The sequence below is a fragment of the Pleurodeles waltl genome, chromosome 7 (genome assembly GCF_031143425.1).
Source record: "Pleurodeles waltl isolate 20211129_DDA chromosome 7, aPleWal1.hap1.20221129, whole genome shotgun sequence".
Taxonomy (NCBI): Eukaryota; Metazoa; Chordata; class Amphibia; order Caudata; family Salamandridae; genus Pleurodeles; species Pleurodeles waltl.
The window spans coordinates 309,930,986-309,943,551 of NC_090446.1; the positions used below are offsets into that span (position 1 = coordinate 309,930,986).

The following is a 12,566-nucleotide window of genomic DNA, read 5'->3' on the forward strand; positions in this document are numbered from 1 at the left end:
TCCGTGGACCCCCACTGAATTATTATTAGAAGCTGGTGTCCAATGTCTAAGCAATGATTTGAGCCTCAAAACATAAAAACAGCACCGAAAAATAGAGAACAAGGTATTCTCGAAACAAGTACACAAATAATGATTTAATTTAAATGGGAATTCAATAAAGCCCACCCATCAGCCAAAATGTATTCTGTTTTATTCTCTTGCACTGCTTCCACCATCAATCTGAAGATGCCAACTTAATTGTAGCCTCTAAACTCAAATTCCTTCTCACTTACAGAGTGCTTCCAATTGAAAATTCTTTTAATGTTAAATTTTAAATTTTGCTCGTTTTTTAGGTATACTTTATAAATCTGTCAATATGATAAAGGTTTTAAGATGTCACGGATTCCCTGAGTAGACGTGCAAGACCCCCAGGGGTCCACAAACCACAGGTTAAGAACCGTTGCTCTACAGGCTTCCAGTGATTTGGCAGATAAGAAAACCTTTATACTGGATCGCCTATTGATTTCACTAGAAATCTACAACTTGGTGAAGTAGTAATGTGATTACTATATTCTCTATTTGTGCAGCTTGGTCACAGGACCAAATATTTGTTTTTTCCTGTTTTCATTTTAGAATCTAAAACTCATGTTTCCTGATCTCATCCATTTTGCAAGAGTAACCTGCATACCTGATGACTGAGAAAAAAATAAGAAATAAAATAACTAATGTTTTGTCTTTGACACAGGGTCAGGAGAGGAGAAAGGAGAGCGATGGTCCTGGGGTGCCTATCTAGCAGGGCAGAAAGCCATTGCTGCTCCAGAAAACCTTTTCAGGGAGGTGAGTGAGTTGCTGCAGCTTTCTAGATTTCTGTATTGATTTCATAATCCAATTAATGCAGTAAAAATATAATGTGAAACATCAGTAAATGGCATGCTGCGTTCTGCCGTTATCTTTGTTTCACTGCCCTCCATTTCCCTTCTTTCACCACACCATTTATCCACCAGGGGCACTGTATCGTATGCATGCAAAGATTTGAAAGTATTTTGAAGGCACATATGGATGATACACATTTACAGCAACATCATTATGCATGTCCATTCAGCAAGTGAAACACATTTGCATTCATGTCAGATGAAACGCAGATTGATGACTAAGAGAAAATTACAGAAGAACGTTTAATTGGATATATTAAGGTATTTTAAAAAAAATAAAACATTTATTAAACATTACATTAAAATATTAGCAATAAATTAAAAGTAGATAGCAAACATATATATAACCAAACATATATGTAACCTTCTTTAAATATTACAGCTAATGTAAAATATAAATATAAAAAAACTATTTAAACAAACAAAAAATACAGTAATATAAACAGTCAATTCATTAGGCTTAATTAAAAAACAATTATAAACAATTAAATAAATTACAGTTTTAAAATAATATATAAAAAAAAGAAAAATATAAAAAAATAACAACAATCATAAATAAAAACACTTGCAAAAGTGTTGGACTTCAGAGAAGTCCGATTGACTATTCTAACTCCAGCTTAAGCAAAAGTAGGAAAAGTGTTGGACTTTCCAGTGGATGGATATATTATTTGATATACTATTCCCAATCCAACCTAATTAATCAAAGCAGCTAAAGTGTTGGACTTTGGAGTTATAGGATAGAACTATTTCCACTCCTAATAAAGCAACAATAGGGGAAAGAGTTGAACTTTGGACAGGTTACATTTACTATTCTAACTCCAATGTAAACAAAATCAAGGAAAGTGTTTGACTTCGGAGGGAGTAGATTTACTATTTCCACTCCAACCTAACACGAGTGGGGTAACTGTTGGTCTTTGGAGGGGTTAAAATTACTATTCCTACCCCAACATAAGCAAATTCAAGGAAAGTGTTGGCCCTTGGAATATTAGAAATACTATTTCCACTTCAGTCTAAGCAACAGTAGGGAAAGTGTTGGACTCTTGAGAGGTTAGATTTACTCTTCCTACTCTCACATAAGCAAAAATGAAGGAAAGTGTTGGACTTGTAAGAGGTTAGATTTACTATTCCCACTCAAAAATAAGCCTCATTAGGGGAATGTTGAACTTTGGAGGGTTTAGGTTTACTATTTTCATTCCAATCTAAGAAACATGAGGGAAAATGTTGGACTTTGAAGGGTTAAATTTAGTATTCCAACTCCAATATGAGCAAAATCGCTGAGTGTGTGGAGTTAGGAAGGGATAGAAATGCCTTGCTAATTGCTATTATTTTCTAAATAAAAAATGTATATACCTAACAACATAGAATTATTACAACATATTCAAAATAAAAAATGTATTCTTTAGAAATAAATACAATTAAATGTAATTAAAAATGTAATGATACAAAACTAATTTAACAAAGAAAAAAAAATCTGTATATTTAAAATAAATACACTTTCCTCCGTACTGCTTAAAAAACACCAAACAAAATAAATACATTATACATAAAATAATAACTTTTAAGTAGTAATTAAAAGAAACAAATAGAATTAAAACCAATAACAAATATCAAATGCATTTTATGAAGATTATTACTAAATCCCTGAATAATAAATCAACAATTGATTAAAATACAGTAAAAAATATTAAATTAAAATAATGTACATAACTGAGTACAAATTTATTATTTAACATAAAATATTAAAGTAAAATTAAACAATTTATAATTTAAATCTGCAATAACTCAATAACTTTCTACTAAATGATAACATACTAATAAGCATAAAAATGTTTTAATTGCAAATTACAATTTTTGCTAAAAAACTAAAACTATTATAATAATAATATGAAATTCTAAAATGCATATAATTAATGTGTATTAAATTAATTAAATAGAATAGTTCATGCAACAGTTTAAATGTAAATGATTTTATATGCAGCAATATTTATAAATACATAAAAGTGATATATTTGCCTTCTGTTTTCCGTTTCTCAATACTTTTACAGTGACTATGATTGCAACTTGATATTTTTAAAACTATGAGACTGTTTACGATCTTGGCGGAAGGGGTACTCCATCACAAATGTGACAAATATCCCGTCCCCTGTAATATGATCCCATTATATCGTAATACAGCGGACGGAATATCCATCACGTTTGTGACGGAGTATTCAACCTGCCAAGATTGTAATCAGGCCCTATATTCTCGTCATTCAGCTATGAGTCATCCTTTAACTAGAACATTGAAGGTGACTTGTCATTGTCTATAAACATGAAGCAGTGACATTTCCTGCTGCTGGAAACTTTTGTTCCATGCATTAGTGATGTGGGTTATGCTCCTCCAATGCCCTTCCTCTATTATGTGACAACCACACAGCCATCCTCTTGAATCTGGTCTTCCTTCCTAACAGTAATACAAATGTCTTTCACAACCGTTGGCAAGGTTTGGTTACTTAAAGGTAGAGAAGGTGAACAAGATGTTTGGATCTGTCTATCTGTCTATGCATGTCATTCGTTCACTTGGTCTACGCTTGGTGTGCTGGACAAAGAAGAGAGTTTGAACCATTTGTGATTCCCTAATGCTTTCTCGGTTGATGGAATAGACTTCAAGTCATTTCTCTATTTTCTTCCCCAGTGCCAGATTGCTACCCAGAGCAAGAACTGCTTCAAGGCTGGCATGAAATTGGAAGGCATTGACCCACAACACCCGTCCATGTATTTTGTTCTAACAGTTGCTGAGGTGAGTGAATTTAAATGTCTCTGCTACCCTCTGCATCTGTAGCCATTATAAATCTGGTACATTTTGTTTACCATTTTACCATTGATTATAAGCATTATTGTATCCAAAGAATTGTAGTTTGGTCATGGTCCTGTCAGTGTCCACTGTCTTAAAGCAGCCACAATCAATACTATGTTTTTTTGTTTAAGCTGTCACCCATGTAGGGGACATGTGCAGCTGTAACCTCTTGAGTAAATTACAGCACTATTTGCTACATTTTGTGTTTAAGTGAAATGCCCAAAACCCTGAAATCCATCACCATCCAGTCCACATCCATCCTTGCATCAGAAACCCTTCTTTTTTAGTTCTTACTTCATTATCAAGCTGTAGCTTCAAACACACCTGCAATTGCAAACCTTAAATCATGTAGAGTTGTTTCAGGTCCCACTATGTACTTTCTAAAACATTCGGTCAATATTCAGTATTAATTTTAAATGGTGAACATTGGTAATAACATTTTATCCAGCTTATAGTAACAAAGCTAACATATCAACCATGTGCCTTAAAGGACTAAGGGGTATTATTTAGAGGTTGACGGATCGAGGGTGTCTGACAAAATGTTGCAGAAGCTTCTTCCTCTAAACCCAGGGTTTCCCTGTCCCCTTTGGAGGTGCTAGAACTTCAGAGTTTCCTTTGGCAGTGTCTCAGCTCTTTCTACCCTGGAAAACCTTTAGTCAGCAGCCCATCCACCACAGGGCCTTTCCATGCAGACGTTCATTCTCGGAACTCAGGCAGAATAAATCATCAAAACTCCCTGTTTGCCAGGGTCATTGCCTTTTTTGTATTTCATAACCAAACCACACTTTTGGTATTTTTTTAATACTAAAAAAATGTTTGTGCCAGCATGACATGGCAGCCAGTAGCCGTGATTGCCCTTTCTCTCAAAGTGATTTCTCCACCTCAGAAAATGAGGTGCACCACACACCCAGCTTGAAATGCACCTCTAAGTGTTTTAAACAGCGATATAGTGGAGGCTAGTATCATGGTAAAATTAGGCAATAGGTGAGGGGTTGATGTTATGGTTAGGATTAGTTTTAGTTTTATTAATGGGGCAGAGGTAAGGGCTAAAAGAGACATTGAGGGTGGGTGAAAAGACTTTGCTCCATAAAAGTTACACAGAACTGTTTTGTTCTATCAGATCATGCAGTGTGAAGCTACATTATTGTGACACTGGGTGCTTCAAAGAGGGTTCTGTATCTGTATTTTTGACTACGTTATTCCCAGTTAACTGTATCATTAGAAACCCACAGGGTTGCCCTTAGATTATCCTTGTTGTGCCAGAAAATTAATTTTATATTTAATGCTATAAATTGTCATTTCCATTTGCACATATTACAGTTTTTGGTGCGCAACATATTCCCCCATGATGAACGTCTGTGCCAGCAGGTTGGCTAAAGGAAAACTTTGGGTCACACCCATGAAGATGAACCCAAGGATCTGACATAAAATAGTGTATTTGGTTACCAAGGCTCATACAGATTTCCTAGACATAGAGGGGGTCATTTTGACTTCGGCGGACGGTTTTCTACGGGCGGTCTGCAAAGCAGGCAGTGAAAAGCGCAATTGCCTATGCCAAGTGCATGGGTAGTGCTGTGGCCCCAAAGGGGCCCCCTGCACCCCATCTCCGCCAGCGTGTACATGGTGGTGCTACGTCATGTAGAAGCTGGCGGAGAGAGGGGGGGACATAATCCCCAAGGTGGGGCTACTTGCAGCGCTGCCCTGGAGGATTCAGACCGCCAGCACCGCCAGCACCGCCAGTCCCTTCTATGGAGGGAAACTGGCGGTGCTAGCAGTCCGACCGTGGCACAACTGCCATGGTCATAATGTGGCGGTGAGACCGCCGCCAAAGCGGTCCGACCACCGCTTTGGCGTTGGTCAGACCGCCACCGCCACCCTGGCGGTCTTAAGACCGCCAGGGTCGTAATAACCCCCACAGTTAGTGCAGGGAAACAAAGTGGATAAATAGCTCTTTTGTCATTTTAAAACGGGAAAAAGAACTGATGGAATTATTACGCCAGTTTTCTACTGTAAAATGCAGTATGTGGCTACTGCTGTGCCACTCTAGTCTTCTATATTTTTGGACAGCCATGTGCATTGGTTTCTGTGGGTGACCCTGACATTTCTCTGTGTCCACTGATGAGGATTGCGTTTTACTATTGTAGGATATCACAGTGGGGAAATGTGCACCCTACCAAAATAACTAGAGTATTGTTTCTACAATATGTGTGGAGTACAGGTAGTAAAAAATTAACTAAAATCGTTAACAAATGTTCTTAACATATTGCAATAAAAAAATGATGTTAAAATACAAACAGATGTTCATGTTTGCCAAGGTCACCACCGATGTTCATACATTGTACTTTAAATGTTGCGTATTGTATAGTCTGTCTTAAAAAAAGATTAAAAAAAAAAAGAGTTCCTTCTTTGTCACAATTGTATGACATTGAACTCCCAGCTCATAGTATGATTTGCAAGAGCTTATGACTCATACTATATTTTACCCACCAAACACTAGGCTAAGATTGATTTACATACATAATTGAGCCAGATCACTTTATCATCAAAAAGCCAAAGGGTTCGAATCCTAACTTCATCATGTCTAGTGTGCCACACACTTACTAACCTATTTGTCCTTTGCCAGTAAGGTGACACTCCAGCATAGTATAGAAAAAATAAGGGTACCCAATCAGACATTCAATGTGTTGATTACCTTAATAACAATGAAATAGATGCTATTATTCTTGTATAATCTACTAGTGAAAAAAATCATCATTACAAAAATACAGTCAAAAGAGAGGATGACAAACTCTAAATATGGCACACCACATAAAAATATACATAAAAAAATTATGTGAACACCTTACGGAAGCAACACAAAGTGGGTGAGGTCAGTTGAATCAATTTGACCACTCTTATATTTTCATCATCGGTGTTCAAAGGATGAGTATGCAAACAATCACTCCCCCTTACATCACCTGAGAGTAACTGAGGACTGCTCTGAGTACTACCTCCTGGCTGTGTTCCTACCCATTCAGTGCCGGGTGGTGGTGCTGCTACCATATACTCATAGTCCTGTTTCAGCACATCACTATCCTACATGAGGTGCACAGTGGACTCACCATGTACTAAGGAGCCTTCCAAACACCTTAAAAATGTCAGGCTAATCCATCCCACAGTCTTTATTATTGGTTTCTCTGCATTAGTCAGTAACATTAGAATTCTTTCTTTCAGGTTTACAATTGTGAACATGTTTCAGTAATATACCCTTTTAAGGATTCATCAGGACAGATATTTTGTATGGGATCCACAAAGGTAGAGTATCCTATACACACCAAATCAAACAATAAAAAGCCCCTTACTTCTGTATTGTAAATTTGTAGATAAACAAATGCGCATTTATAACTCAGTCCAGTGATACTTTCATAGTGTTAATCTGAAACTATTGCACTTCACCCTCATATGTACAAGGATCCGGCGAAAATAATTCCCCAGACACCAACTCGAACCATAGAGTATTGGTGTGCGCAATATTGGCCTCATGTTAATATTCTGAGAGCTACGTTCTTAAGAATTGTTACTAAAAGTTAACATCTTACCCATTGACTAGAATCACTTTCTTTGTTTTGATTGGGATTTTGTCTTCAGTTTCCAAATATCTGGAGAGCCCTTCAATTAGTTGTAATTTAAATCCTTCAAAACTAACTACTGGTACTTGATACAGGGACTTTATTGCCTGCTTCACAAAGAGGTGCTTAATCATCCTCCTCCTTTTAGATGCTGTTCCTTCACAGATACAAAGGTGGCAATAATTACTGTTTGAATTACAGAAATCTCCACCATATAATCTGGCTTTTAAGAAGAGTAGCAACATGATTCTCACATGAAGAATTGGGGCCTTATTATTCTTCTCAAGGAGACTCTTAAGAACTCTTGCAGCTAGTAGAGGACATGAAATATTTGATGTACTGGTGTTATAGTCCTCACAATCCATCAGATCACTAGCAAGAGAGATATTAGATTTTAGTTTTTTTATTTGTTTAATAACAGTATAAACATCACATATGGTAGACATGTTGTTTGTTCATATAGCTGCTTGTATATGGGTTGATGTGTTTCACATGTGCCAAGATGGCTTCTGTATGCATTTGTGTGTCTGTGCATGTGTGAATGTGCATCTGGAGTTGATGATCTGCTTTATGTAAGGCTGCCTAGGAGTCATCTCAGACCTTCATGTACAAGATTTTCTCCATTGCTCCCCTTAGCCACCTGTCTCTGAGGGTGGAGGAGGTAAGATAATGGTTGTGGTCAATTACCCTGGCCCAAAAACTGCGAGGGCTTCTGGTTTTCACAGTGTATCTTATTTCTGGGGGAAAGGTATTAATTGTATTTGTGATTAAAGTTTTTTTTACTTCAAAAGTAAGGATACTGAGCTTTTTAACTGTTATTATTGTGTAAACTGTACACTGAGTGTGTTATATCATGCCGCTTCACTAAGTAATATTTGGCTGCACAAACTCACTATGCTGTGAAACTCAGGTGTTTAAGATGCAGCACCTTGTTATCTGGATAGATTGTATCAATATTCTGGTCCCAAGAAAATAGTGGTATAGTACCTCAAATTGTTCCATTGGAGGCACAGTAAACCCTGACTGCACTTGGACTCTAAGAAACATTTTTTCAAATTGCTAATGAATGGAATGATAGTAAGTCTTCTTCCTTTGCAGTAATTTTACTTTTGTTCACACTTCCTCGCGAAGAGTCCTTCAAACAGAGACCCTACACTTACCATTATAAGTTCACTAATTCTGTAGAACTGTTTCTGCTACTTACAGGTGTAGATACAAAACTGTTGACAATGGTTTGGTATCCACTGGACCTTGAGACTGCTTCCTCTGAGAAGAATAGAAGGTGCCAGTCCAGCTAATATAATTTAAAGAGAACTGGATTTAGAGTTGGGTGTTGATGGGAAATCCTCCACAATATGGACAAACTAAAAAATCTAGTGAGCAATCCACTGCTAAATTCCTTCACCATCTAATCCTATTGCAGTCAAAATTCCAACAGAAGATTCTCTGCTTGATTGAGCACTTCCTCTGCCAATCGTTGGATTTACAGCTACAGCATTGAAATACAGAGGGCAGAGGATGCTGCCTTTCATTTATTAGTTAAATGATTTGTTGGGAATACGTCCTCTCTGGTTTTCAAAATAATACATTTTCTGTTCACTGGTGTAGCCAGTTTCTTTACACCTTTATAGCGATTGCTTAGTTGGCATATAGTATATATTCAATTACAAATTGAGTTAAAGGCTTTTACTTTGAAGCCCAGGACTTTCATTGTGTTTGGCTTCTTTGCAACAGACAAAGCATAAGCTTGCAGCAGCTTGTCTGTATGGGGCTAATTATCTGTTTCAAGTGAATGAAAATTTAAATACCTGGTCACCTGACCTGAGAATACTTTTTTAAGCTTTCTGATCAGCAGTATTTGCTATAAAGTGCAGGAGAATTTTAAGAGCATCAGCTGGTCACAAAAAAAACTAAACTTTTAGTTGTGTATCTGATTTAGCCAGTTTCTCAGATTACATTTAGCCCCAGAAATTATCTGGAAATCCTGTTATCAAAACAGGAGGAAGTGGTGTTTAAGGACAGCTTGGCTACCACAATCGACACATACTTTGCTGAAAACACTGACACTGTCACCATACCACTGGCGAAATGGGAGGCCTTTAAGGTTGTCGTGAGGGGTGTATCCACTAACACTGTGGTAGGGACCCGTAAAACGGTCCTCTGTGGCCTTACTCCTCTTGAGAACAGTTTGGGTCTATTGGAAAAGTCTGCTGAGCGAGATGAGGTGTATGTGGCTTAATTTCAGGAAGCAAGCATTAATTATGCTGAGCTCCTACGCAAACAAATGCACACTGAGGCTGACAAGTCCTGTGCACTGCTGCCGTGTATGATCCGACCTCCACCGACGCATATCCTATTGGTGCTCACGCCTCAATCATGTAACTGTTGTATATTAAGGAGCCCTTTTGTGACTTCTATGCAAATCTTTATAGTGCCATCCCCTCCCCCACCTGACCCAACTGGTTTAGGCTTATTCCTGGAGAATTTGCCCTTCCTTGGGTGTCGGACGAGGACAGGGAAGCTTTAGGCGCTCCGCTCACCGCATTTGAAATTCGGTGGGCCATTGACAATCTAGCATGTAACAAGACACCGGTATTAGATTGCCTCCCTGTTGAGATTTATGCTAAGCGTCGGTGCCACATTGAGACCGGCGTTATAGGGTATCATTGGAAGCGGAATCTTGCCTTCCCCCCCCTCCACCAGGGAAGCGATGGTCCCCTCTCTTTTAAAGCCAGACAGACTCCAGAAGATATGACCTCTTACAGACCCTTGTCCTTGCTCAATACTGAATATAACATTTTGAGAAAGATGCTGGCATGCTGTCTGCTCCCCCTACTCCCACATTTGTTACATGCATCAGTGTGGTTCTGTTCCACTCTGTAACACCTCACTCAACATATGCTGATTCTGTCAGATCCTGGATCTTGCCCGTGGTCAGTACCCTTCAGCCAGATGCCTATGGCTAGACCTACAACAGGCATTTGATACCTTGGGTTGGGATTTCATGTTTGCTGGTCTAATATGCCTCAATATCTACCCTACGTACCTACATACACTGGGTAAACTGCTATACACTCACCCCACTGCGAGAGCTAACTTGGGGCCACATATCTCCTGTTTGTATCTGGTGTTCTGCTGCATTGGACAGGGATTCCCACTCTCACCACTGCTTTTTGTTCTATCGGTAGAGCCTTGGGTGCAATGCATTAGACAGGATGTGCAGGTATGAGAAATCCCTGAGGTCTAGTGATACATGCTGTATTCTTGTATGCCCATGACATGGTATTGTATGTAATAGATCTCCAGGCAGACCTGGCACTGATCTTCTTACTGCTCTCCTCGTTTGGTGAAGTATCTGGCGTCCGGGTCATTTACAGTAAATTCTATGTCTTTTCTTTCTCAGACACTTATAACGGAATTACTCTGCCTCTCGGGACTGTTAGAATTCTAATTGCACCCCAAACGTTCCTGTGTGTAGGCATGCATATTGAAAGGGAGGCACAAGATCTGCTGGATAGCAATTTCTTAAAGATGATTGCTTTAGCCAGATCGCAAATGGACTTTTGGGTTACTTTGCCTTTGTCAGTGGCGGGATGATTGACTCTCGCCAAAATGGTCATGTTACCCCGAGTGCTGTACCACCTTTCTCAACTTGCCAGTGATTGTGCCTGCCCAGGTTTTCAAATTGTTTAACTCCTTATTAATTGATTTGATGTGGGGCACTGGACATTGTAGGTTTGGTTTGCCCAAGATGCAGCTGTCCCCCCCGACAATGGCGGTATGGGTGCCCCGGAATTCAAAGCCTACTGCTTGGCAGGAAATCTGCAATGCCTGTCATATTGGCTGGCTGGCTGACAGCCATAATTTGACTTAAATTGGTTATACGCAACACATGCTTAAACAGAGTAAATTGCACCGCCTGATCTGTCCGGGTACCAGCCCACCCTTGCCCTGTGCGATGCATAGCTCTTCCGTATTGGAAGGTTGCTTTGTGCTACACTGACTGTGCATACAATATACTCTGACCATTCCTCTCAGGGGTCCCCCCTCAGGTACACTGATGGGGAGGAGATTGTTGCCCTGGGAACAGGCAGGGATATGATTGGTGCGCTCTTTGAGCATCATACCCTCACGACCCACCAGGAATTTGCCCAGACCCATGGTCTACCAGAAACACTCTTTTTGACGCACACCAGTATTGTTTGTTATGTCCGCCAACACTGGGCACCATGCAGCTCTTAACCAGCTACTCATGAATTTGCCATAATGATCCACAGTATGGGTCATGATAGCAACCATATTCGATGGTTGTAACGAGGTCTGTGTTTGTACCAGGCGATTCCTTTGGCTTTCCTACAGACCAAGTGGGAGGAAATCTCTCATGAGGTCTCCATGATAAAGAATGGGCCTTTCTTATTCTATATCCCAGTAGAATTTCCCACAACTCCTGCTTTAAATTTATAGGGTTTTCCATATTACACAGGACCGTTCTTACACTACAGACGATTCACTCCATGTTTCCCACCCTTCCCTCCGACTGTCCTAATTGCCACACACTAGATGTGGACCTACTACACATGCTATGGGCCTATCCTTCACTGTCCTCTTACTGGGCGGGTTATTTGGACCACTTTGTCAGACCTGGCTGGGTCTGACTGTTGTCGAAGAACAAATAAAGAAGCAACACAATTTTGGTTGGCAATATAGTATAGGTTTTATGAAATACAGCTAGGAGGTCAGAACAGCTCTGTAGAACTGAAACTAAACTCAGACTGCAACATATCAGGCAATGTCGTATATAGTCTCAAAACCACAATGATGTGTTATTCATCGGTATGCCTATTAAATCAAGCGTTTGATCAAGCACATCGTTTATCTCTTCTAATTTCAGAAAGAAGTAAGAATTTCTGAAAAACAGATAACCACATGTAACAGAATGTGATTTAAGTGCACATGTTATTGATAAATTTTGTATGTATTCATAACCACAGTACCCTCCACGATCACATGCTTTGAAGCATATCATTACTTTCCTCCCGATGGGTCTACTTGTTCTGCAGTGTCTATCCATGTGCTTATCTTGTTTCTTTGTGTCTGCTTTCATCTACATTTTTTCTCTGAGACGTGTTGTTGCCCTGCATGCCTATGGTGCATGCTGTGACCTTCCATTTCTGCTGTGTTTACTTATTATATTTCTCTGTCTACTAGAAC

At 39.1% G+C, this 12,566-nt stretch overlaps 1 protein-coding gene across 3 annotated transcripts in view; it reads left to right on the forward strand.

The window, feature by feature from the left end:
* Positions 1–12,566, forward strand: part of L3MBTL1 (L3MBTL histone methyl-lysine binding protein 1) — a 420,932-nt gene that overhangs the window by 133,498 nt on the left and 274,868 nt on the right. For all 3 annotated transcript variants that reach the window (XM_069243749.1, XM_069243751.1, XM_069243750.1), the window contains 2 exons: positions 725–816; positions 3,586–3,690. In XM_069243749.1, the coding sequence (XP_069099850.1) occupies positions 725–816; positions 3,586–3,690 (197 nt within the window). The remainder of the gene's footprint in view (positions 1–724; positions 817–3,585; positions 3,691–12,566) is intronic.